Genomic DNA, 26,867 nt, shown 5'->3' with positions numbered 1-26,867 from the left:
AGTACTTCAGTGAAAACCATTCTCAAACATACCTGATCAAACAGATCCTGCTACCATGATGCAGCTGCAGGGTCACGGTATGCACGACGTGCTGCATGAATAACAACAAAAACTGCATCTCGATCTCGAAATGGCCGTGTAGTCAGACCAACATATACAAGTCCACATGGACTAATCGATTGGATCCCACCATGTCCCACTGGTGGCGATCGGTCCCTGTTGTTGAAGAGACGCGAAAGCTATTGGATACACAGGTTGGACACGGTCGCCCCGAGAGGACTTAATGAGTCCAATCCATTTAATGTTTTTCTGTAAACTACACCTAATAATTGTTTTTCTTTTTATTTGTATTTTTGTATTTTCTTTATTCTTGGAACCTGTCACTATTGAAAGAATTGATTTATATTTGTGTCTTGGAGGAAGATTGGAGTGGTCCTCCTTATTAGACACTATACTGGGTGATGATGTCATTTATGTAACTTGTTCTAATCACACTATGTAATGGTTAATTGACATATCAATCTAAAGTGTACATAGGCAGCCTAATATCATTAGGCTCCAAAGGTTCCTTTCAGAGAAATTATTTATTCACATCATGTTTATATTTTTTTTCATGCATTATATTTTTATAATTTTTTTTGATTCTTTAATTCTGAATTGTTATTATTTAGTGCTTTTGTACTTTGTACAATGGTCCAGTTGTGCGATGTTTGTATGTATGGACTACCCCCCAGGCCTAGACATCTGTTAAGTATTGACATATTTTTTCCTACTGTGATCACTCTGCTAATGTTTTGGTAGCAGCATGTGAGCCACGCCCCACGATGTACTGCACACTGTCATTTGATTTCGTTTAGTATTAGTGGGTAGGAACCCAATTTAGAGTTCACCCACTGCTTGTTCAGTGCACATTCGGGCCATTTTCGGTCCGGTGGAACGCACTTCCGGCAGGTGGAACGCATGAGCTCCGTGACCTGCCGGGGCGCGTTGCAGGTGCTGCGGATGTTGGTGCAAGGGGCCCTTGACGGCTGTTGCGATGTGCGGCCTGGGAGCCGCATCTTTGTAGATGATAGAGTACTCTGCAGAGTATTAGCCGTGAATACTTACTGGCGGGAAGCTTTAGAGAGTTGCACATGATGTATCCGGCCACTTCCGGTCCGGGATATTTAAATAGCAGTCCCGTTGCTGTCATTTGGCATGCAGCTCAGGGACGCGTTATTCTCCTCCCAACCACTGTAAGTTCTTACTTTTTACTTTGTATCATTGACCTTTCACTGAACGCAGACTGTAGCACAATATAGATGCAGTTTTTGTTGTTATTCATGCAGCACGTCGTGCATACCGTGACCCTGCAGCTGCATCATGGTAGCAGGATCTGTTTGATCAGGTATGTTTGAGAATGGTTTTCACTGAAGTACTATGTTAGTGATTTTTTCCATGAGTATAATCCATGTTTGACATTTTATTTTAGATGTACGTTCCTCTACATCTATGATTTTTAAGACTGTGTCCGGATATGCTATCCCTTTTTGTGCTATGAATTTGTTGATGACTATGATCTGATCTTAGGTGAGCTGTTTCACGTGATACTATGAGTTTGGGTGGCTCTGTCACAGGTGAAGGTGGTGAGATTCATGTAAAAGCTGCATGGTCACATACATTAGTAATTGGTGAGATGGAATATTTTAATGCGGTGATTATATTATTGGAAGGTTGTCAGATGATACTTGGCCTGGGAGGCGTAGTTCCCTGTATATGTGAATTTGTCTACACTTTATTCTTTTCACAGACACATGACAATAATTTGATGCAAGATGTTAATTTAAAAGCTAATAGTCTTGAGAAAGGCCCGTCACACGGACCGAAACGTCGACATATAAGGCTTTTGGACTTTCTTAATAAAAGTCTTTTTATACACGGACTTTCATTTATTACTGCGAGAGTGCACCTTCCACCTAGTGGAAATTTTGCTGTTCAAGTGGATCTGCAAGGGTTCATTAGGAGCACCCGCAACGTTGGAGTTTATGGGATGAGAGTGCAGGATTACCGTGGAGATATATATATATATATATATATATATATATATATATATATGCTAATTATGTGCCCCCCCTCTACTTTAAAACCCTTCTTTCACCGTGTGTCAAGCAGGGGAGAGTCCGGGGAGCTTCCTCTCAGCGGTGCTGTGGAGAAAAATAAGAATTTACTTACCGATAATTCTATTTCTCGGAGTCCGTAGTGGATGCTGGGGTTCCTGAAAGGACCATGGGGGATAGCGGCTCCGCAGGAGACAGGGCACAAAAAGTAAAGCTTTAGGATCAGGTGGTGTGCACTGGCTCCTCCCCCTATGACCCTCCTCCAAGCCTCAGTTAGGTACTGTGCCCGGACGAGCGTACACAATAAGGAAGGATTTATGAATCCCGGGTAAGACTCATACCAGCCACACCAATCACACTGTACAACCTGTGATCTGAACCCAGTTAACAGTATGATAACAGCGGAGCCTCTGAAAAGATGGCTCACAACAATAACCCGATTTTTGTAACTATGTACAAGTAATGCAGATAATCCGCACTTGGGATGGGCGCCCAGCATCCACTACGGACTCCGAGAAATAGAATTATCGGTAAGTAAATTCTTATTTTCTCTATCGTCCTAGTGGATGCTGGGGTTCCTGAAAGGACCATGGGGATTATACCAAAGCTCCCAAACGGGCGGGAGAGTGCGGATGACTCTGCAGCACCGAATGAGAGAACTCCAGGTCCTCCTTAGCCAGGGTATCAAATTTGTAGGATTTTACAAACGTGTTTGCCCCTGACTAAATAGCCGCTCGGCAAAGTTGTAAAGCCGAGACCCCTCGGGCAGCCGCCCAAGATGAGCCCACCTTCCTTGTGGAATGGGCATTTACATATTTTGGCTGTGGCAGGCCTGCCACAGAATGTGCAAGCTGAATTGTATTACACATCCAACTCGCAAAAGTCTGCTTAAAAGCAAGAGCACCCAGTTTGTTGGGTGCATACAGGATAACAGCAAGTCAGTTTTCCTGACTCCAGCCGTCCTGGAACCTATATTTTCAGGGCCCTGACCACATCTAGCAACTTGGAGTCCTCCAAGTCCCTAGTAGGCGCAAGACACCACAATAAGCTGGTTCAGGTGAAACACTGACACCACCTTAGGGAGAGAACTGGGGACGAGTCCGCAGCTCTGCCCTGTCCGAAAGGACAAACAGATATGGGCTTTTTTGAGAAAAAAACCACCAATTTGACACTCGCCTGGTCCAGGCCAGGTCCAAGAGCATGTTCACTTTTCATGTGAGATGCTTCAAATCCACAGATTTGACTGGTTTTAAACCAATGTGTTTTGAGGAATCCCAGAACTACGTTGAGATCCCACAGTGCCACTGGAGGCACAAAAGGGGGTTGTATATGCAATACTCCCTTGACAAACTTCTGGACTTCAGGAACTGAAGCCAATTCTTTCTGGAAGAAAAATCGACAGGGCCGAAATTTGAACCTTAATGGACCCCAATTTGAGGCCCATAGACACTCCTGTTTGCAAGAAATGCAGGAATCGACCGAGTTGAAATTTCTTCGTGGGGCCTTCCTGGCCTCACACCACGCAACATATTTTCGCCACATGTGGTGATAATGTTGTGCGGTCACCTCCTTTCTGGCTTTGACCAGGGTAGGAATGACCTCTTCCTGAATGCCTTTTCCCTTAGGATCCGGCGTTCCACCGCCATGCCGTCAAACGCAGCTGCGGTAAGTCTTGGAACAGACATGGTACTTGCTGAAACAAGTCCCTTCTTAGCGGCAGAGGCCATAAGTCCTCTGTGAGCATCTCTTGAAGTTCCGGGTACCAAGTCCTTCTTGGCCAATCCGGAGCCATGAGTATAGTTCTTACTCCTCTACGTCTTCTAATTCTCAGTACCTTAGGTATGAAAAGCAGAGGATGGAACACATACACCGACTGGTACACCCACGGTGTTACCAGACCGTCCACAGCTATTGCCTGAGGGTCTCTTAACCTGGCGCAATACCTGTCCCGTTTTTTGTTCAGACGGGACGCCATCATGTCCACCTTTGGTAATTCCCAACGGTTTACAATTATGTGGAAAACTTCCCCATGAAGTTCCCACTCTGCCGGGTGGAGGTCGTGCCTACTGAGGAAGTCTGCTTCCCAGTTTCCATTCCCGGAATGAAACACTGCTGACAGTGCTATCACATGATTTTCCGCCCAGCGAAAAGTCCTTGCAGTTTTTGCCACTGCCCTCCTGCTTCTTGTGCCGCCCTGTCTATTTACGTGGGCGACTGCCGTGATGTTTTATCCCACTGGATCAATACCGGCTGACCTTGAAGCAGAGGTCTTGCTAAGCCTAGAGCATTATAAATTTACCCTTAGCTATATTTATGTGGAGAAAAATCTCCAGACTTGATCACACTCCCTGGAAATTTTTTTCTTGTGTGACTGCTCCCAAGCCTCTCGGGCTGGCCTCCGTGGTCACCAACATCCAAAACTGAATGCCGAATCTGCGGCCCTCTAGAAGATGAGCACTCTGTAACCACCACAGGAGAGACACCCTTGTCCTTGGATATAGGGTTATCCGCTGATGCATCTGAAGATGCGATCCGGACCATTTGTCCAGCAGATCCCACTGAAAAGTTCTTGCATGAAATCTGCCGACTGGAATTGCTTCGAAGGAAGTCACCATTTTTTTACCATGGCCCTTGTGCAATGATGCACTGATTTTAGGAGGTTCCTGACTAGCTCGGATAACTCCCTGACTTTCTCTTCCGGGAGAAACACCTTTTTCTGGACTGTGTCCAGAATCATCCCTAAGCACAGGAGACTTGTTGTCGGGATCAGCTGCGATTTTGGAATATTTAGAATCCACCCCTGCTGTTGTAACAGTATCCGAGATAGTGCTACTCCGACCTCCAACTGTTCCCTGGACTTTGCCCTTATCAGGAGATCGTCCAAGTAAGGGATAATTAAGACGCCTTTTCTTCGAAGAAGAACCATCATTTCGGCCATTACCTTGGTAAAGACCCGGGGTGCCGTAGACAATCCAAACGGCAGCGTCTGAAACTGATAGTGACAGTTCTGTACCACGAACCTGAGGTACCCTTAGTGATAAGGGCAAATTTGGGACATGGATCCCGGTTCGTTATCACTGCTCTGAGTGACTCCATCTTGATTTGAACCTTTGTAAGTGTTCAAATTTTTTTAGATTTAGAATAAGTCTCACCTAGCCTTCTGGCTTCAGTACCACAATATAGTGTGGAATAATACCCCTTTTCTTGTTGTAGGAGGGGTAATTTAATTATCACCTGCTGGGAATACAACTCGTGAATTTTTTCCCATACTGCCTCCTTGTCGGAGGGAGACCTTGGTAAAGCAGACTTCAGGAGCCTGCGCAGGGGAAACGTCTCGACATTCCAAACTGTACCCCTGGGATACTACTTGTAGGATCCAGGGGTCCTGTACGGTCTCAGCGTCATGCTGAGAGCTTGTCAGAAGCGGTGGAAACGCTTCTGTTCCTGGGAATGGGCTGCCTGCTGCAGTCTTCTTCCCTTTCCTCTATCCCTGGGCAGATATGACTCTTATAGGGACGAAAGGACTGAAGCTGAAAAGACGGTGTCTTTTTCTGCAGAGATGTGACTTAGGGTAAACACGGTGGATTTTCCAGCAGTTGCCGTGGCCACCAGGTCCGATGGACCGACCCCAAATAACTCCTCTTCCTTTATACGGCAATACACCTTTGTGCCGTTTGGAATCTGCATCACCTGACCACTGTCGTGTCCATAAACATCTTCTGGCAGATATGGACATCGCACTTACTCTTGATGCCAGAGTGCAAATATCCCTCTGTGCATCTCGCATATATAGAAATACATCCTTTAAATGCTCTATAGTCAATAAAATACTGTCCCTGTCAAGGGTATCAATATTTTTAGTCAGGGAATCCGACCAAGCCACCCCAGCTCTGCACATCCAGGCTGAGGCGATCGCTGGTCGCAGTATAACACCAGTATGTGTGTATATACTTTTTATGATATTTTTCCAGCCTCCTGTCAGCTGGCTCCTTGAGGACGGCCCTATCTATAGACGGTACCGCCACTTGTTCTGATAAGCGTGTGAGCGCCTTATCCACCCTAAGGGGTGTTTCCCAACGCGCCCTAACTTCTGGCGGGAAAGGGTATACCGCCCATATTTTCTATCGGGGGGAACCCACGCATCATCACACACTTCATTTAATTTATCTGATTCAGGAAAAACTACGGTAGTTTTTTCACATCCCACATAATACCCTCTTTTGTGGTACTTGTAGTATCAGAAATATGTAACACCTCCTTCATTGCCCTTAACGTGTGGCCCTAATAAGGAATACGTTTGTTTATTCACCGACGACACTGGATTCAGTGTCCCTGTCTGTGTCTGTGTCGACCGACTAAAGTAAACGGGCGTTTTAAAAAAACCCTGACGGTGTTTTTGAGACGTCTGGACCGGTACTAATTGTTTGTCGGCCGTCTCATTTCGTCAACCGACCTTGGCGCGTGTTGACATTATCACGTAATTCCCTAAATAAGCCATCCATTCCGGTGTCGACTCCCTAGAGAGTGACATCACCATTACAGGCAATTGCTCCGCCTCCTCACCAACATCGTCCTCATACATGTCGACACACACGTACCGACACACAGCACACACACAGGGAATGCTCTGAAAGAGGACAGGACCTACTAGCCCTTTGGGGAGACAGAGGGAGAGTTTGCCAGCACACACCAAAAACGCTATAATTATATAGGGACAACCTTATATAAGTGTTTTCCCTTATAGCATCTTTTTTATATATTTCTAACGCCAAATTAGTGCCCCCCCTCTCTGTTTTAACCCTGTTTCTGTAGTGCAGTGCAGGGGAGAGCCTGGGAGCCTTCCCTCCAGCCTTTCTGTGAGGGAAAATGGCGCTGTGTGCTGAGGAGATAGGCCCCGCCCCTTTTTCGGCGGCCTCGTCTCCCGCTCTTAACGGATTCTGGCAGGGGTTAAATATCTCCATATAGCCCCCGGAGGCTATATGTGAGGTATTTTTAGCCAAAAAAGGTTTTCATTTGCCTCCCAGGGCGCCCCCCTCCCAGCGCCCTGCACCCTCAGTGACTGCCGTGTGAAGTGTGCTGAGAGGAAAATGGCGCACAGCTGCAGTGCTGTGCGCTACCTTAAGAAGACTGAGGAGTCTTCTGCCGCCGATTCTGGACCTCTTCTCGTTTCAGCATCTGCAAGGGGGCCGGCGGCGAGGCTCCGGTGACCATCCAGGCTGTACCTGTGATCGTCCCTCTGGAGCTAATGTCCAGTAGCCAAGAAGCCAATCCATCCTGCACGCAGGTGAGTTCACTTCTTCTCCCCTAAGTCCCTCGTTGCAGTGATCCTGTTGCCAGCAGGACTCCCTGTAAAATAAAAAACCTAAGCTAAACTTTTCTAAGCAGCTCTTTAGGAGAGCCACGTAGATTGCACCCTTCTCGGCCGGGCACAAAAATCTAACTGAGGCTTGGAGGAGGGTCATAGGGGGAGGAGCCAGTGCACACCACCTGATCCTAAAGCTTTACTTTTTGTGCCCTGTCTCCTGCGGAGCCGCTATCCCCCATGGTCCTTTCAGGAACCCCAGCATCCACTAGGACGATAGAGAAAATGACGCTGGTGAGTGCTGAGGGAGAAGCCCCGCCCCCTCGGCGGCGAGCTTTTGTCCCGCTCAAATTTTCCAATAACATGGCGGGGGCTCTTTATATACATGTACAGTGCCCAGCTGTACATGTATATATGTGTATTTGCCATGAGAGGTTGATATTCTGGGGAGCTTTGGTTTAAAAAAAGTTTGGGACCCGCTGCCTTAAGTTGTTTTGGTTTTTTTTTTTTTATGAATTTTTTTTTTTTTTTGGGGGGGGGGGATTTGGGGGGTTTAAAATATGGCTTCACTTACTAAACTTTGAGGAACAATATCCAGTGAGCAATTGATTGCAAAAGTAGGCATATAGCGTAAGCCGTCTTCTTCAGAAGTCAGTTTTGTCAAAATGTGGCATAAATCATTAACCTTCGTTTGACGGACGGCCATTGGGTTCCAATTTGTGAGATGAGCTCCTGCAAATCTTCAGAACAAAAGCAAATAAATATCTTTCACTGACATCATAAGCAAATGCTAATATTCTAATATTTTGAACAGTGGACAAAAGTTATGTCTAAAGAAGAAGGGTGAGTTTGAAAGCATGTTATTAGCTGTGTATGGTAATTTGTAGCTAAAAAATAAATGTAACCAATCCTACTTTGCTACTCATTGATACTGATACCGGGAAGTCCTCAATTCAGTGTCTACTTACAATACTACATCAATCAAACACAATTTTGACACGAAGATAAAAAAAAATTGTAAAAAAAATTGACATTTTCTTTACATCAAATACAAAAAAAATTTCTTAATAAAAATCAACAAAAATTACATTACTGAACTAATAATTAACTTTACATTATTTTTGTGTACATAATATCAGCTCAATAATTTTTCAAAAAGTAAATATTTTTAATACCTGCTCAAATCAGCAGTATGAGAATCACTGCATACTCAGTCAGCAATGGCAGCTTAATAAACTTATTGGCAATCAGGCCAGTTGAGTTACTTCTGAAACCAAGATTCCTTTACATGCTAATTCTTTGGTGAAGAATATATGGAGAAACTCTCTAAAGAGCAGTATGTTAAACTAGCGCATTCCAAACATTTCCTACACGTACAATGTACAGTATTGAATAAAAGATATGAACAAGACAATTTGCCCTCAAATTCCAGCACACCTTACTGTATTGTTTACATTTTGAACTTCATTTTTTTTTTTTTTTGCACTACATTTTGGAAAGTTTTTTCTCTCTAGATCGTGCTGTTTCCAACTACTGTAACTACAGATGGCAAAAATGAGCATGGTTAAAAGAATAATGAAATAATATTAAAGTTTTGTTTGGTACTAAAAAATACTAAGAAAACAAAAAACCACCATGAACAAGAAAATCACTAAAAATGTCAGCAATGGCCGTAAGATGCATTGAAGGCTTTACATGTACAGTAGCTGTTTATTTTTTATACTGTATATTGAACGCAATATCTATATACAATCGAAAAGCATAAAAAGGAAGATATACCTTGCTACAACAAAAACCTCAGAGCTTCCATAGTCAAGCAAGAAAAACTTCACACTTGAAATATCTTGAATCCTGTATTTTGCTGGACCAAAAGCTTGGCGGACGAATTTACTTTCTAACGGAATCAGCTCAGTGATACACCCACGACACCAAGCATTGCGTTCTAAACTTCTAAACGCAACTATTTCTCCTGGATAAAACACAATATAACATTCAGGAAATTGTATGTTTTGATAAAAAGAGCATTCTCCCACCACACACAGTGAAAACATTGGAAGCCTGATACTGTACGTCAGTCACTGGGAAAATAGAAAAGTGTTTAGAAATTAAATTCGGTAGAGCACAATTTTCAGTCTCATCCTCTTACTCTGCCATCCGATCTCAGCTTGATTGACAGCACAGGGCAGTGCTGATGATTGGCAAGAGTCGACATGACTTTTTCATGATTTCTTCATTGAAACAGACATGTTCATATTTTACCATCCCAGTGGACCTAGAGGAGGAATAGAATACTGTGCCGAGCGTAGCGAGACACCGTGCCCGAAGCATGGCGAGCACAGCAGTATGTCGACATACACAAAAAAAATTTAAATTACGGTATTTTGACCAAGTCGGTATTTTAAATATTGTTATTTTGACCCTGTCGGAATTTTGGCAGTCTGTCAATTGTTGTCGGGATTTTAACCGTCAGGATTTTGGGGGTGATGCAGACCTGATCGATGGGCTGCTAACTTTTTGTCCTGTGTTCAGATAGTTGTGGCTTCGGAGGAGGAGTGTAAATTCGCCGTGCAAGTGTGCGATCCCACGTGTATATCGAGCTGCGAAAATCCATTGTGTGCTGTCTCTGCGTAGTCCAGGACTTACTCCTCCAGTGCGATCACATCAAGCTGATCGGGGCCGGAGTTGATGTCAGACACCCTCCCTGAAAACGCTTGGACACGGCTCGAACACTCCCAGTAATCAGTCATTTGCCAAACACGAACGGGCTCTTCCTGTCAATCACCTTGCCAACGCCCGCGCAAATGAAATTTTCACACCATCCTGTCACTGACCGGTGATGCCCGTTGTTGTTCAACGCACATGCGCATTGTGGTGCATACGCATGCGCAGTTAAACGAACACCAGCGATCAGGTCTGAATCAGGTCCCTTGATTGTAGGCATTTCATACTAAAGCCACCACAATAACCAGGCAATCCTTATACACAGCATTTAAAAACTATCTAATGACAAAGTAGTCACTAATAGACACAAATGTACATAACTTCTACTTATGAATATCATGAAGAAAAAATGGACAGACAATATACAGTATAGAACCATTTTTCCAAATCTGACAAATTCTTTAAGAATAGCTAGCGGTTTAAAACACAAATACCTCCCCACCCTATATTCTGTATTGTCTGTAGAGGGTGTGAAAGTTCTTCCACGGAAACGCTACAATTATCAAATCTAAACAACTTCAGGTGAATCCTTCTGAATGTATTTTTACCTTCAAGCAACGGACCATCATTTGCTGCATACTGTACAAATGGTATCAAATACCACTGATACAGCTGTGTGGGGAAATATAAGAATTTAATACCTACAAGTAATTCCTTTTCTCCTAGTCCGTAGGGGATACTGGGATGGTAAGAGTTACCATGGGGTATAGATGGGGTCCACTGGAGCCTGGCACTTTAAAAATTCTTCAATGTGCTGGCTTCTCCCCTCTTTGCCCCTCCTGCAGACTCAGTCTAGGAAAACTCTGCACGAGGAGACAGACATATTTTGAGAGGAGGAAAACATAAGAAAAAGTGGTGAGATACGAACCAGCACACAACATAAGAGGATAGCAGCGCAATCCACAACTTGAAACTAGGGACAGCAACAGAAGACCCAAACAGTAAACCCACAACAACTACTCTTGCAGGAAAATTTAAAGCAGAGGCGGGCGCCCAGTATCCTCTACGGACTTAGGAGAAAAGGAATTACCGGTACGTATTAAATTCCTATTTTCTCTCACGTCCTAGGGTATCCTGGGATGGTAAGAGTTACCATGTGGATGTACCAAAGCTCCCAGAACGGGTGGGAGAGTGCGGACACCCCTGCAAAAGTGAGCGACCAAACTGTAGGTCCTCAGTAGCAAAGGTATCGAACTTGTAAAACTTTACAAAAGTGTTCGAACCAGACAAAGTAGCAGCTCGGCATAACTGCAAAGCAGAATTACCACAGGCAGCCGCCTAGGAAAAACACACCGACCTTGTGGAGTGGGCCTGAACAGAACCAGACAGCGGCAAGGCTGCTGAAGAGTAAGTCTGTTGAATAGTCATCCGGATCCAACGAGCAATCGACTGCTTCGAAGCATGACATGCAATCTTCGTAGCATCAGGGAGAACAAACAGGGAATCAGATTTCTGGTGACTAGCAGTTCTACTGACATACATCTTCAAAGCCCGAACAACCACCAAGAATTTTGATGAATCAGACGTGTCAGACAACACAGGAACCACTATCGGTTGGTTGATGTGAAATGCCGACACCACCTTAGGCAGAAACTGCGGGCGAGTCCTGAGCTACACTCTATCCTCGTGAAACACCAGATAAGGGCTCTTACAGTATAAGGCCCCCAATTCCGAGACACGCCCCGCTTAGGCAAAGGCCAACGACATGGCAGTCTTCCAAGTAAAGTATTTCATGTCCACCCGGTGTAATGGCTCAAACCATTCAGATTGGAGAAAAGTCAGGACCAAATTGAGATCCCGCGATGCCGTGAGAGGGGTTGAATCCGAATGACACCTTTCAAGAACGTCTGGACGTCCGGGAGAACAGCCATCTGTTTCTGAAAGAAAATAGACAAGGCCGAGATCTGAACCTTAATGGATCCTAAACAAAGACCCATATCCACACCAGCTTGCAGGAAGAGCAAGAACCTCCCCAGATGAAAATCTGCAGTGTGCAGTGGAGTACTGTCTACTCGCACACCAGGAGACATACTTCTTCCAGATGTGTTGGTAATGCTTAGATGGGACCACCTTCCTAGCCTGGACCATAGTCGAGATAACCTGGGCGGGAAGGCCTTTTCGGGATAAGGTCTCCCTTTCAACCGCCATGCCATCAAACGTAACCGCGGTAAGTCTGGATAGACGAACGGGTTCTTTTGAAGCGGCAGAGGCCACGACTCTTCCAGGGAAATGGCAAAGAGGTCCGTATACCAGGCCCAGCAAGGCCCATCCGGGCAATCAGAACTGCCTGAACATTTTCCCTTTTTAGTCTCTTGAGGACCCTGGGAATGAGAGGAATTGGAGGTAACAGACAGACGTACTGGTAAATCTATGGCGCTGTCAGAGCGTCTACCGCTGCAGCCTGTGAATCCCTTGTCCTGGAGCAGTGTAGACACAGCTTCTTGTTGAGTCAAGAAGCCATGTCGATCAGCGGGCAGCCCCACCGTGGTACCAATAGCTGAAACACCTGCGAGTGTAGGCCCCACTCCCCCAGATGCAGGTAGTGCCTGCTGTGGAAATCGGCTTCCCAGTTGTCCACTCCTGGAATGAAGATGGCTAACATGGACACCTCTCGCATGGCAGCCCTGCTTTTTGTTCCTTCTTGTTTATGTATGCCACTGCCGTAGCGCTGTCTAACTGGACCTGTATGGCCTGATTTTGGAGAAGAGAAGTAGCTTGTAGAAGGGCATTGTAAATCGCCCTGCGTTCCAGAAAGTTTATTGGAAGAGAGGCCTCTTGAAGTGACCACCTTCACTGAAACTGAGCCCCAAGGGAGACAACACCCCTTGAGGCTCGCATCCGTTGTCAATAGGACCCAAGCCTGAGTTCCGAAGTATGAACCCTCTACCAGGTGGGGGACCTGTAGCCACCAAAACAGGGAAATCCTTGCTTATGGTGACGGGGATATCCGCTGCTGCATGTACAGGTGCGAGCCGGACCATTTGTTCAGCAAATCCAGCTGGAAAGGACGGGCATGGAATCTTCCATACTTGATTGCCTCGTACGAGGCTACCATCTTGTCCAACAGCCGGATGCAGAGATGCACTGAGATTTTCGGAGGTTTCAGAAAGGAGCGCACCATGGTTTGAATTGTTAAGGCCCTGTCAATAGGAAGTAACACCTTCTGAGACACCGTGTCCAGGAACATCCCCAAGAACTGCAGTCTCCGTGATGGTACCAGGTGTGATTTCTGCAGATTGAGAATCCACCAATGATCCGTCAAAAGCCGTGTAGTCAGGGCGATGCTTTCAAACAACCAAACTTCGAACACAGGCTTTATGAGGAGATCGTCCAAGATTTGAGTTTCAAGATTTGCCGGGCCGAACCGACCGGCTTCGGTACCATGAACAAGCTGGAATAAAAGCTCTTGTTTCTGAGTAAAGGGGGAAGTGGAACAATGACCTGCATTTGTTGTAGTCGATGGATGGCTTCTAGCAAGGTAACCTTGGACACAGGTGAAGCTAGTAAGCCGGACCTAAAGAATCTGTGAGGAGGTAGCTGCTGAAACTCCAACCTTGGGAGACAAGGTCTCTCACACAAAGATTTCACCCAAACATGGCAAGCACCCACCTGTAGTTCCCCTCAAGGCCGGAGCCAACCGTCACGCAGAGGGCTTGGTAGAGGCAGAGCCTGAACTCTGTTCCAGGGAACCAGCAGCCGCTGGTCTGTGTGTTTTACCTCAGTTTCCCCGAGCAGCGTTGGAAGCACCTCTGGCTCTGCCTCTAAATCTGGTCACACGAAAGGACTGGAGACAGGGCCAGAGATAGGTGGAATTACCGGCAGTAGCTTGTGAAATCATTAGTTCAGTTCCTCAACCGTGAAAGGAAGGTTTTCAATGCCCTTTTGGGAGTCGGCGTCCTCTGTCGCAGCCATAGAGCCCTCCGCGCCGACACAGCCATAGCAGTAGAGCATGAGTTCATAAGGCCAATCTCCTTAATAGATTCACTCATGTAGTTAGCCGAATCCTGAATATGTTGCTGGAGTGTTAGTAGCTCATCTTGAGGCATGGTATCAAAATATACTTTATGGTAAGAACTTTCCGTTGATGACTGTATTTCTCCTAAGACCAGAGGATCCACAGGATAACATTGGGATATGATGTAGCGACAGCGGATTTGCAATCATCGGTCAAAGCTTTCCAGCCTACTAGCATGCAACGGGCCCATCCATATAACCCCGCCTCCTGGCACAGGCAAATCAGTTGTATTCCCAAAGCTCAAGGCAGGAGCATCATAGATAGCTCTAATCAGGCGAGATGAACACACATGCACAGCCTTCCGTACAAGAAGGAAGAGATTAGTGACTAAAAGATTCCTCAAATCAGGTGCATCAGGGTGGGTTCCCTGTGGACTTAGGAAAAAAACCGTTATCAACGGTAAGTTCTTACCATAACGTATATTTCTCCGGCAGGGTCCACAGGATAACATTGGATTTCCCAAAGCAAATTAGTGTTGGGGACGCTCCTGATTGGACCGGAAAATCCTGCGCACGAATTAAGAGTCGTCAGAGGCAAAGATATTAATGGCATAATGTCCAATAAATGTGTTAATGGAAGACCATGTAGCTGCCTTACATATCTGTTCTGCTGAAGCATCACGTTGTGCTGCCCATGATGGTCCTCCCTTACGAGTAGAGTGAACAGAGACAGTAGCCGGAACAGGGTGATCAGCTTAAGAATATGCGTCTGAAATCGTCATCCTGCTTATCAACAAGCCATCCTCTCTTATGAAATCCGTAGAGAACGAAGTGAGAATCTGTCTTTCTGATGGCACTGGTACGATCCACGTAGATCCTTAAGGCACGGATCACGTCCAACGATGAATCTCCCGCTGAAATGCCTGGTTCCTGGAAAGCGGGGACTACAATTTCTTCGATAAGGTGAAATTTAGACACCACCTTCGGAAGATACCCAGATTTAGTTCGAAGAACCGCTCTATCTGGATAAAAAAAATAGGATTTTAATACCTACCGGTAAATCCTTTTCTCTTAGTCCGTAGAGGATGCTGGGGACTCCAAAAGGACCATGGGGTAAAGACGGGGTCCGCAGGAGACATGGGCACTTTAAGACTTTAAATGGGTGTGAACTGGCTCCTCCCTCTATGCCCCTCCTCCAGACCTCAGTTATAGGAACTGTGCCCAGGAAGACGGACATTTCGAGGAAAAAGGATTTTTGTTAAACCAAGGGTGAGATACACACCAGCTCACACCACCACACAACATGGCTTTTAACGAACACCAGTTAACGGCATGAACCAAAATCAGCAACAGGCTGATCTTAACCGAAACACAACCGTCGTGTAACCTAAGCAATAACTACTAACAAGTATTGCAGCCAGAGTCCGCACTGGGACGGGCGCCCAGCATCCTCTACGGACTAAGAGAAAAGGATTTACCAGTAGGTATTAAAATCCTATTTTCTCATACGTTCTAGAGGATGCTGGGGACTCCAAAAGGACCATGGGGTTTATACCAAAGCTCCAGACCGGGCGGGAGAGTGCGGACGCCTCTGCAGCACCGATTGAGCAAACATGAGGTCCTCATCAGCCAGGGTATCAAACTTGTAGAACTTAGCAAAAGTGTTTGAACCCGACCAAGTAGCTGCTCGGCAAAGTTGAACCGCCGAGACTCCTCGGGGCAGCCGTCCAAGATGAGCCCACCTTCCTAGTAGAATGGACCTTCACCGAATCCGGTAACGGCAATCCAGCTGTAAAATGCGCATGCCGAATCATATCACAGATCCAGTGTGCAATAGTCTGCTTAGAAGCAGGAGCTCCAATTTTGTTCGGCGCATACAGGATAAACAGAGCCTCTGTTTTCCTAATACGAGCCGTTCTGGCTACATAAACTTTCAAAGCTATGACTAAATCGAGAGACTTTGAATCAGCCAAGGCTTCAGTAGCCACAGGCACCACAATAGGTTGGTTCATGTGAAACGCAGAAACCACCTTTGGAAGAAATTGTTGACGAGTTCTCAATTCCGCTCTATCCACATGGAAGATCAAATAGGGGCTCTTGCGAGACAAATCCGCTAATTCCGACACCCGTCTTGCGGACGCCAAGGCCAACACAAAAGCATGACCACTTTCCAAGTGAGAAATTTTAACTCAACCTTTTGTCAAGGTTCAAACCAGTGTGACATAAGAAAATGCAACACCACTTTAAGGCCCCATGGTGCCACCGGGGACTCAAATGGAGGTTGCACCACGCCTTTCACGAAAGTCTGAACCTCTGGAAGGGCGGCCAATTCTTTTTGAAAGAAAATCGATAAGGCCGAAATCTGCACTTTAATGGAGCCTAACTTAAGGCCAGCATCCACACCTGGAGCCTTCTTGGATTCACACCAAGACACATATTTTCTCCAAACATGGTGATAATGCTTCGCCATTACTTCCTTTCTAGCTTTAAGAAGAGTGGGGATGACTTCACCGGGAATACCTTCCGAGCTAGGACTTGGCGTTCAACCGCCACGCTGTCAAACGCAACCACGGTAAGTCTTGGAACACGCACGGTCCTTGCTGTAACAGGTCCTCTCTTAGAGGAAGAGGCCGCGGATCTCCAATGACTAATTCCTGAAGATCCGGATACCAGGCCCTCCGTGGCCAATCTGGAACAATGAGTATCGCCTGAACCCTTGTTCTTCTTATGATCTTTATCACCTTTGGAATGAGTGGAAGTGGAGGGAACACATAAACCGACTGAAACACCCAAGGTGTCCCCAGGGCGTCCACTGCACTGGCTTGAGGGTCCCTCGACCTGGAACAATATCTCTGAAGCTTCTTGTTGAGGCGAGACGCCATCATGTCTATTTGAGGAATTCTTCAATGACTTGTCACTTCTGCAAAGACCTCTTGATGAAGACCCCACTCTCCTGGATGAAGATCGTGTCTGCTGAGGAAGTCTGCTTCCCAGGTTGTCCACGCCCGGAATGAAGACCGCTGACAGAGCGCTTGCGTGTTTTTCAGCCCCGCGGAGAACTTTTGTGACCTCCGCCATCGCCGCTCTGCTCTTTGTTCCACCCTGGCGGTTTATGTACGCCACTGCTGTTATGTTGTCCGACTGAATCAGGATGGGCAGACCGCGAAGAAGATGTTCCGCTTGTAGAAGGCCACTGTAGATGGCTCTTAATTCCAAAATGTTTATGTGCAGACAAGCTTCCTGGCTTGACAATTTTCCCTGGAAATTTCCCCACTGTGTGACCGCTCCCCAGCCTCGGAGACTTGCATCCGTAGTCACCAGGACCCAGTCCTGGATCCCGTACCTGCGTCCCTCTAGGAGGTGAGAACTTTGGAGCCACCACAGGAGAGATACTCTGGTCCTGGAAGACAGGCTTATTTTCCGGTGCATGTGCAGGTGAGACCCGGACCACTTGTCCAACAGGTCCCACTGAAACACCTTGGCATAGAACCTGCCAAACGGAATGGCTTCGTATGCTGCCACCATCTTCCCCAGCACCCGCGTGCATTGATGAATCGACACTCTTGCGGGTTTCAGAATCTCCTTGACCATGTTCTGGATTTCCAGAGCATTTTCTACTGGGAGAAACACTCTCTGCAGTTCCATGTCCAGGATCATGCCCAAGAATGACAGCCGTGTTGTCGGAACCAACTGTGACTTTGGCAAATTTAGGAGCCAAGCATGTTGTTGCAAGACTGTCAGGGAGAGCGCAACGTTTCTTAGTAACTGCTCCTTTGATCTCGCCTTTATGAGGAGATCGTCCAAGTACGGGATAATTGTGACACCCTGCTTGCGCAGGATCACCATAATTTCCGCCATTACTTTGGTGAAAACCCTCGGAGCCGTGGAAAGACCAAACGGCAACGTTTGAAACTGGTAATGACAATCCTGAACAGCAAACCTCAGGAAAGCTTGATGTGGAGGATATATTGGGACATGCAAGTAGGCATCTTTATGTCGACTGGAGCCCTAAAATCCCCCCCCCCCCCCCCTTCCAGACTGGAGATTACTGCTCGGAGAGATTGAATTTGAATTTTTTAGAAAGAAATTGAGGGATTTTAGGTTCAGAATCGGTCTGACCAAGACATCTGGCTTCGGGACCACGAACAGGATTGAATAAAAACCTCCCCGTTGTGACGGTGTGACCGTGACAATAACTTTTTTATCGCAGCGCACACTACCTCCCTTTCCGGAAGAGAAGCTGGTAAGTACGATTTGAAAAATCGGTAAGGGGGCACGTCTTGAAACTCCAGCTTGTATCCTTGGACCACTATTTCTAGCACCCAAGGATCCAGGGACGAACGAGCCCAGACCTGACTGAAGAGTTGAAGATGTGCCCCCACCGGTGCGGACTACAGCAGTGGAGCCCCAGCGTCATGCGGTGGATTTGACAGCGGCCGAGGAAGACTTCTGCTCTTGGGATCTTGCCACAGCCGGCGTCCTTTTTCCCCTTCCCCTACCTCTAGCAGCAAGGAAGGAGGACCCTCGTCCTTTTTTTAATTTATTAGACCGAAAGGACTGCATCTTATAAAGAGGCGTTTTCTTTTGCTGTGGAGGGACAAAAGGTAGAAAAGACGACTCGCGGACCTGGTAGCTGTAGATACCAGTTCCGCGAGGCCCTCACCAAACAAAACACCACTTTTATACGGCAGAGCCTCCACAGCCCTCTTAGAGTCCGCATCACCATTCCATTGATGAGTCCACAACGCTCTCCTAGCCGAGATTGCCATGGCATTGGCCCTTGATCCAAAGAGACCAATATCTCTCGCAGCCTCCCTTAAATAGACAGCAGCGTCCCTTATATGACCCAGTGTCAAAAGAATGCTATCCCTATCCAGGTTGTCCAAGTCAGATGATAAGTTATCTGCCCACTTCTCAATTGCACTACTCACCCATGCCAATGCTACTGCAGGTCTGAGCAGCGTACCCGTAGTGGCGTAAATAGATTTCAAAGTAGTTTCCTGCTTACGATCCGCAGGATCCTTTAGGGCCGCCGTGTCAGGGGACGGAAGCGCCACCTTCTTGGACAGCCGTGCTAGAGCCTTGTCCACATTGGGGGTTGACTCCCACTTATTCCTATCGTCAGAGGGGAACGGATATGCCATAATAATTCTCTTGGGAATCAGCAACTTGTCGTCAGGATTTTCCCAAGCCTTTCCAAAAAGAGAATTCAGTTCATAAGAGGGTGGAAACGTTACCGGAGGTTTCTTTCCTTTAAACATACAGACCCTTGTCTCAGGAACAGCAGGGTCTTCCGTGATATGTAACACTTCTTTTATTGCCACAATCATGTACTGAATGCTCTTAGGCAGTTTAGGATTCAACCTGGCATCACCATAGTCGACACTGGAATCCGAATCTGTGTCGGTATCTCTGTCTGCTATTTGGGTAAACAGCCGTTTCTGTGACCCTGAGGGAGTCTGCGTTTGGGGTAAAACATCTTCCATGGATTGTCTCCATGTTTGGTTCTGAGCCTCAGATTTATCCAATCTCTTATTTAATAAAGCCACATTTGCATTCAAGGCACTCAACATATTTACCCAATCAGCAGTCGGCGGTGCCGACCGATTCACTCCCCCACACTGTTCTGTCCCTACACCAGCCTCCTCCTGGGAAGAGCCTTCATCCTCAGACATGTCGACACTCGTACCGACACCAGTATCACACCGGATATAGGGGACAGACCAACACAGAGGGAGTTTGCCAGCTTAAACCCAGCGCCCAACCCGGTCTGAAAGCATATAATAATGCCCCAGACCTGTCAGCGCTGTTTAAAATAATAATCAACCCCAAAATTTGCTGGGCCCCCCCCCCGTTTAGCACCCTATTACTTGTGACAGAAGTGTAGGAGGCCAGGACCAGCGACAGTGGAGATAAAATGGCGCTGAGTAGAGCTGGAAGGACCAAGCCCCGCCCCATTCATGGCGCGCTTGTGTCCCGCAATTTTTTTAAATACTGGCGGGGGTCTGTATACAGTGCCTATGCACTGTATACTACTTTTGCAGGCTTAATTTGAGGTATTATTGCTGCCCAGGGTGACCCTGTGCGCCCTGCACCCACGTAGTGCCACTTGTGTGTGGGAGCAATGGCGCACAGCGCGATCGTTGCGCAGTACCTCAGACTGAAGTCTTCTGCCATCTGTAATGAAGTCTTCTTTGCTTCGGTTTACTCACCCGGCTTCTTTCTTCTGGCTCTGTGAGAGGGATGACGGCGCGGCTCCGGGAACGAGCAGCTAGGCTATACCAAGTGATCAGAACATCTGGAGCTAATGGTGTCCAGTAGCCTAAGAAGCAGAGCCTTTAACTCACAGAAGTAGATCTGCTTCTCTCCCCTCAGTCCCACGAAGCAGGGAGCCTGTTGCCAGCAGTACTCCCTGAAAACAATAAACCTAAAAAAAGTATTTTTTCAGAGAAATTCAGGAGAGCTCCCCTGGTGAGTGTCCAGTCTCTCTGGGCACAGAATCTAACTGAGGTCTGGAGGAGGGGGATAGAAGAAGGAGCCAGTTTACACCCATTTAAAGTCTTAAAGTGAACATGTCTCCTGCGGATCGCGTCTATACCACATGGTCCTATTGGAGTCCCCAGCATCGTCTAGGACGTATAAGAAATCAGAAATGGACGACGACATAACAATGCCCCTAAATCTGACACTGGTCTAGCTGACGCCAAGGCTAGTAGAAAGAGAACTTTAGCTGTCAACCATTTATGATCCACTTTATTAAGGGTTCAAATGGGGCAACTTGAAGGGACTTTAGGACTACATTTAAGTTCCAAGGCACTGTAGGAGGTACAAAAGGAGGTTGAATGTGCCGCATTCCCTGGAAAAAAGAATACACAACCTGTAAGTTGGTAATTTTCTTTTGAAACCATACAGTTAATAGTGACACTTGCACTCTCAAGGAAGCCACCTTCAAGCCTTTATCCATTCCTGCCTGAAGGAATGCTAAGACCCTGGAAACTCTGAAAGACTTACTAGGGTATTCAATTATCCGCAAATTTGCGGCAATTTTTCGGCCTATGCTCCGTTTTTCGACCTATTTTATTCCAAACGGGTTTCACGTGAAAATTCTTGCAGTGAAAGGTGCAGGTGAAAATGGGGAAATCAGCCTGTACCCCAAAAAATGCTCAACTAAAATAGGAAAATAGAAGAGAAGTGTGTTAGAGATCACATTAGAGCGTTTTTGGGGACTTAAATTGTATGAAATGGCTGTTACATGCATTTTTAAAAAAAAATGCAAAAAAATGATAGCAAGTTTTTTTGAGCAAAATAAATGCTCGCATTAAATTTGGGGTACATGAAAATGGGTATAAGTATATATTTGGGTCATTTTAGGGTACTTTAAAAAAAAAAAAGTGGAAACAGACCGATTACTCCCATCTGCAAGCCTAAAAACACCTGTCCCACTTATAAAGCACCCCAATATACCTGTCCCATACCTTGAACCTCAATTTCCATCACTTTGTACTTTTTCACCCCAAAAATGACATGTCATTATCGGCCAATTAAAAATAATTAAAAACCTCAACGTGCCTAATTAGTCATTAAGGGGAGTGTCCTAGGAGTTCTGTACCATATCCAAACATTTTTACCTTAAAATAGTGACTTTTCCCAACTTTTCACCTGCTTCAGAGTAGGTGAAGTGAAATTAGTGAAAAAATTATCACCGATAAATTTTCCAGGAAAATTAAAATAGGCTGTAATTGCGTTTCGCGGGAAAAGTCCGGTTTTTCGCGAGAAAACCGGACTTTTCACGCGAAAAGTCCGTTATTGCTGCTAATTGAATATACCCCATAGGGTCCATTTTCCGTTTACTGCACCAATGAATACACTGTAGGGTTTGCCATAATCGGTGATAAATGCGAGCTGAGGAAGGATTCCTTGCTCTGAGCATTGTTTGAATTACCTGTTGTGAGAATCCTCTTGACTTCAGGATAGATCCAGATATCTGTGATAACAAGGTCCCTGCATCAGTAGATCTGGACGGTGAGGGAGCAGGAGTGGAGCATCCTTTGTCATTCTCTGCAGATCCATGTACCAATGTCTTCTGGGCCAAGCCGGAGCTATTACTAACACGGCACCCTTTCCTTGCTTTATCTTTCTCACCACTCTGGGTAATAGGGTGATTTGAGATGAAAGTCCCATCTTACCGACAGGGCATCCACAAAGATCGCTCTGGGATCCTTTGTTCTTGGCCTGTATGCGAGAACTTTGCTGTTCTGACGGGACGCCATGAGATCTATCTCTGGACACCCACACTTGTCTACTAGAGTCTGGAAGACCTCCAGGTGTAGAACCCATTCACTTGCCTGAATGGTGTGTAAACTGAGAAAATCCGCTTCACAGTTTAGGACTACTGAAACGAAAACTGCGGACAAGGCTGGATGATTAAGTTCTGCCCACTTTAGTGTGTGACTTACCTTCTTCATCGCTTTTCGGCTGCGAGTTCCTCCCTGATGATTGAGGTACGCTACTGCCATTGCACTGCCCGAGCGGATCTGAACTGGTTTTCCCTGGAGAATGTACTTTGCCTGAATAAGTGCCATGTATATGGCTCGAAGTTACTATATATTTATTGGAAGGCAACCTTCTCCTTGGTCCATTGCCCCTGGAATCACAACCTTACTGACCCTGCTCCCCAGCCCTGAAGACTGGCATCCGTTGTCAGAATTTCCCAATCTGATATCCAAATGCGTCTCCCCTTGTCCAGATGGGATGCCTGTAGCCACCAGGCTAATGACCTTCTTACTTCCATCGTAAGGACCACAGTCTGCTTTTTAATCATCTGATGCAACCCATTCCATTTGGCAAGGATCAGATGTTGCAGAGGCCTCGAGTGGAACTGTGCATACTCCACCATGTCAAATGTTGACACCATCAATCCCATCACAAGCATTGCTGCGTGAATGGATACTTTTTGACTGTGTAGCAACTCCTGAATCCTGGACTGAACCTTGGATATCTTGTTCAGAGGTAAAAGTACTCTCTGAAAGCTTGAATCCAGTACAGCCCCATAGTGAGTCATCCGCTGTGACAGAACCAGAGATGATATTGCCCAATTTATGAGCCACCCGTGCCTTTGCAGACACGTTATTGTCTGTTGCAGATAACCTAGGAGCAATTCCTGCGACTGTGCCAGGATTAAAAGATTGTCGATGTATGGAAAAATTCTTATCCCCTGCTGGCGGAGATAAGCTGCCATTACCACCATCAATTTGATAAATACTCTGGGAGCTGTGGCTAACCCAAAAGGTAAGGCCTGAAACTAAAAATACTGCTGGATAATAGCGAACATGAGATAGCGCTGATGGGACAGTGCTATAGGAACATGCAGGTAAGCATCCTGGATATACAGGGATACCATATAATCCCCTGGCTCCATGGCCAAAATGATGGAACGTAAAGTCTCCATATGAAATCGAGGTACCCAAATGTATATTTGTTCAGCACTTTGATATGTGAATGGGTCGGAATGACCCATTTGGCTTCTGAACTAAAAACAGGTTGGAGTAAACATAGGATTTTGGTACTTACCAGGTAAATCCTTTTCTTTGAATCCAGAGGGGGCACTGGAGTACTCTTGGGGATATGGGCGGCTTTAGCAGAAACAGGGCACTGAATATTTAAATTTAGTAACTCTCCTCCCCTCCATATTCCCAGAGTACCTCAGTGTTTTATACTGAGCCGAACAGGAGCGATAGAGAGGTTGACAATGGAGAATTACATATAACATAACGGACAACAATAAAGTTGACACAGAACGTTACTGACAACTAAACAGTTGACACCATAACCGATAGAACTTGAAAATTTGAACCAGTCGGTGAGAATGTGTTACCATAAGATCAGGTAAAACTGCTCTGGGTGGGCGTCCAGTGCCCCCTATGGATTCAAAGAATAGGATTTACCTGGTAAGTACCAAAATCCTATTTTCTTTTTCATCCACTAGGGTTCACTGGAGTACTCTTCGGATGTACCAAAGCTTCCCCTGTGGGCGGGAGAGCTGTTTGGCACCTGTAACACTAGGCGGCCAAAGCTAGATGCTGATGCCGCAAATGTATCAAACTTGTAAAAGCGCACAAACGTGTGCACTGATGACCATGTAGCCGCACGGCAAAGTGGCGTCGTAGAAGCCCCACGACCAGCTGCCCATGAAGTTCCCACAGAACGTGTGGAATGAGCCGTTACTGATGTAGGCGGCTGTAACCTAGCATGAAGGTAAGCTTGACGTATAGTCCGTTTAATCCATCTGGATAAGGTCTGTTTAGAAGCTGGCCAACCCATCTTGGCAGCATCATAGAGAACAAACAAAGTATCCGTCTTACGAACTGTAGACGTTCGGGATACATAAACACGTAGTGCGCGTACCACATCTAAAGTTCCAGAATCTTCTGTTAACACAGGAACTACTCTTGGCTGATTGATGTGAAAAGATGACACTACCTTTGGTAAGAAAGCGGGATTCGTCCGAAGTTCCGCTCTGTCATCATGAAACACCAAATACGGTGGCTTGCATGACAAGGCACCCAAATCTGAAACACGCCTTGCCGAAGCTAAGGCTAGTAGAAAAATTGTTTTCCAAGTGAGAAACTTAATATCCACTTGTTGTAAGGGTTCAAAATATGAAGACTGTAAGAAATCTAAAACCAGATTCAAATCATATGGCGCTGTAGGTGGAATGAATGGAGGCTGTACTCTGAGGGTACCTTGCAGAAAGGTGTGTACAGACGGCAATAGAGCCAATCGTCTTTGAAAGTAAAATCACAAAGCAGATACCTGCACCTTTAGTGTAGATAAACGCAGTCCTCCATCTAACCCCATCTGTAGAAGTAACAAAAGACAGGATAACTTGAAAGATGATGTCGGAAACTTCCGAGCTTCACACCAACCTACACAGGCACGCCAAATTCTGTAATAATGAGCTGCCGTAACTTGCTTCGTAGCACGTAACATGGTTGGTATAACCGAATCTGGAATGCGCTCTATTCTTAAGAGGGCGGTCTCAACAGCCACCCCGTCAAACGCAGCCGCACTAAATCGGGGTAAAGGAACGGACCCTCTTGTAACAGGTCCGGACGTAGCGGGAGCGGCCAAGGATCGTCTGCGAGTAGTCCGCGGAGATCCGAGAACCAAGCTCTCCGAGGCCAATGAGGCGCCACTAGTATGACTGTGGCGGACTCTCTTTTGATCCGTTTTAGCAACAGAGGGAGCAGCGGAAACAGATACACGAGGCTGTACGGCCACACGATTGTGAGAGCATCCACCGCCACTGCCTTTGGATCTCGCGTTCTGGACACATACTGGGGCATTTGGTGATTGTGGCGCGATGCCATCAGATCCACTTGTGGGTAACCCCACCTCTGTACCAACATGTGAAACACTTCTGGATTTAAGGCCCATTTTCCTGGATGAAAATCCCGGCGGCTGAGATAATCTGCCTCCCAGTTGTCCACTCCCGGAATGAACACTGCCGACAATATCACTTGGTGATGCTCGGCCCAATTGAGGATGCAAGCTACTTCCCGCATGGCCATGCGGTTTCTCGTTCCTCCTTGTTTGTTGATGTACGCGACCGCCATCGCGTTGTCTGACTGCACCTGGACAGTCTGAGACCGAAGCATGTGCACTGCTTGTCGTAGTGCATTGTAAATTGGCCGGAGTTCCAGGACATTTATCGACAGCAATCTTTCGTGATCCGCCCAGAGACCCTGGAGCTGACAATTTTGACCAACAGCTCCCCAACCTCTGAGACTCGCATCCGTGGTTCGAATTATCCAATTCCAGGCGCCGAACAGTTTCCCTGCGGTTAGATTGTGTACTTTGAGCCACCAGAGTAGAGATACTCTGGACCGTGGAGACAACCTAACCCTCTGGTGAATCTGCAGATGCGAGCCTGACCACTGTGCGAGCACATCCAGTTGAAAAGTACGTGAGTGAAATCTTCCGAACTGAAGCGCTTCGAAAGCCGCCACCATTGTGCCTAACAGGTGAATGCACAAATGTACCGAGACTGTGCGTGGCTTGAGCACTAATTGTACCAGATGACGAATAATCTGTACTTTCTGTTCTGGCAGGTAAATTCTTTGATCTACCGTATCGAGAATCATACCTAGGAATTGAAGTCGTTGGGACGGAATCAGATGTGATTTCTTGAAGTTGACAATCCAACCGTGCTAAACTAGTACATTGTACGTGAGCAACGCATGTTGGAGGAGCATCTGTTGAGACGGAGCTTTGATGAGCAGATCGTCCAAGTATGGAACTATTATCACTCCCAGGGATCTGAGATGAGCTATCATCACAGACATCACTTTGGTGAATACCCGAGGAGCTGACGAGAGGCCAAACGGTAGAGCCTGAAACTGGTAATGGTTCTGCCGTATCGCAAAACGCAAGAACCTCTGATAAGTTGGCCAAATCGGAATGTGTAAGTACGCATCCTTGAGATCCAGCGCAATCATGAATTCCTGTGGCTCTAAACCTGCAATTACTGACCGCAGAGATTCTATCTTGAATCTGTAGTAAGTGACGTACTGATTGAGGCCCTTTAAGTTCAATATTGGCCTGACCGAGCCATCCGGCTTTGGTACCACAAACAGACTGGAATAATAACCCTGACCTTGTTGGTGTACCGGGACCGGAATCAAAACTGCTGAATCCAGCAGAGACTGAATTGCAATTTGCAGAACCGCCCTCTTGTCGTCCGACACAGGCAGTCCTGTCTTGAAAAACCGCAGTAGCGGGAGACAGTCGAACTC

The 26,867-nt window shown here is 46.4% G+C and overlaps 1 protein-coding gene across 4 annotated transcripts in view; it reads right to left on the bottom strand.

Annotated features, from left to right (window-relative positions):
- Positions 1-26,867, bottom strand: part of RNF17 (ring finger protein 17) — a 1,464,292-nt gene that overhangs the window by 660,976 nt on the left and 776,449 nt on the right. For all 4 annotated transcript variants that reach the window (XM_063951617.1, XM_063951615.1, XM_063951616.1 and 1 more), the window contains 2 exons: positions 9,178-9,367; positions 7,973-8,138 (listed from right to left, as the gene is read on the bottom strand). In XM_063951617.1, the coding sequence (XP_063807687.1) occupies positions 7,973-8,138; positions 9,178-9,367 (356 nt within the window). The remainder of the gene's footprint in view (positions 1-7,972; positions 8,139-9,177; positions 9,368-26,867) is intronic.

The sequence above is a fragment of the Pseudophryne corroboree genome, chromosome 2 (genome assembly GCF_028390025.1).
Source record: "Pseudophryne corroboree isolate aPseCor3 chromosome 2, aPseCor3.hap2, whole genome shotgun sequence".
Classification (NCBI taxonomy): Eukaryota; Metazoa; Chordata; class Amphibia; order Anura; family Myobatrachidae; genus Pseudophryne; species Pseudophryne corroboree.
This window is presented reverse-complemented; position numbering and strand designations above follow the sequence as displayed.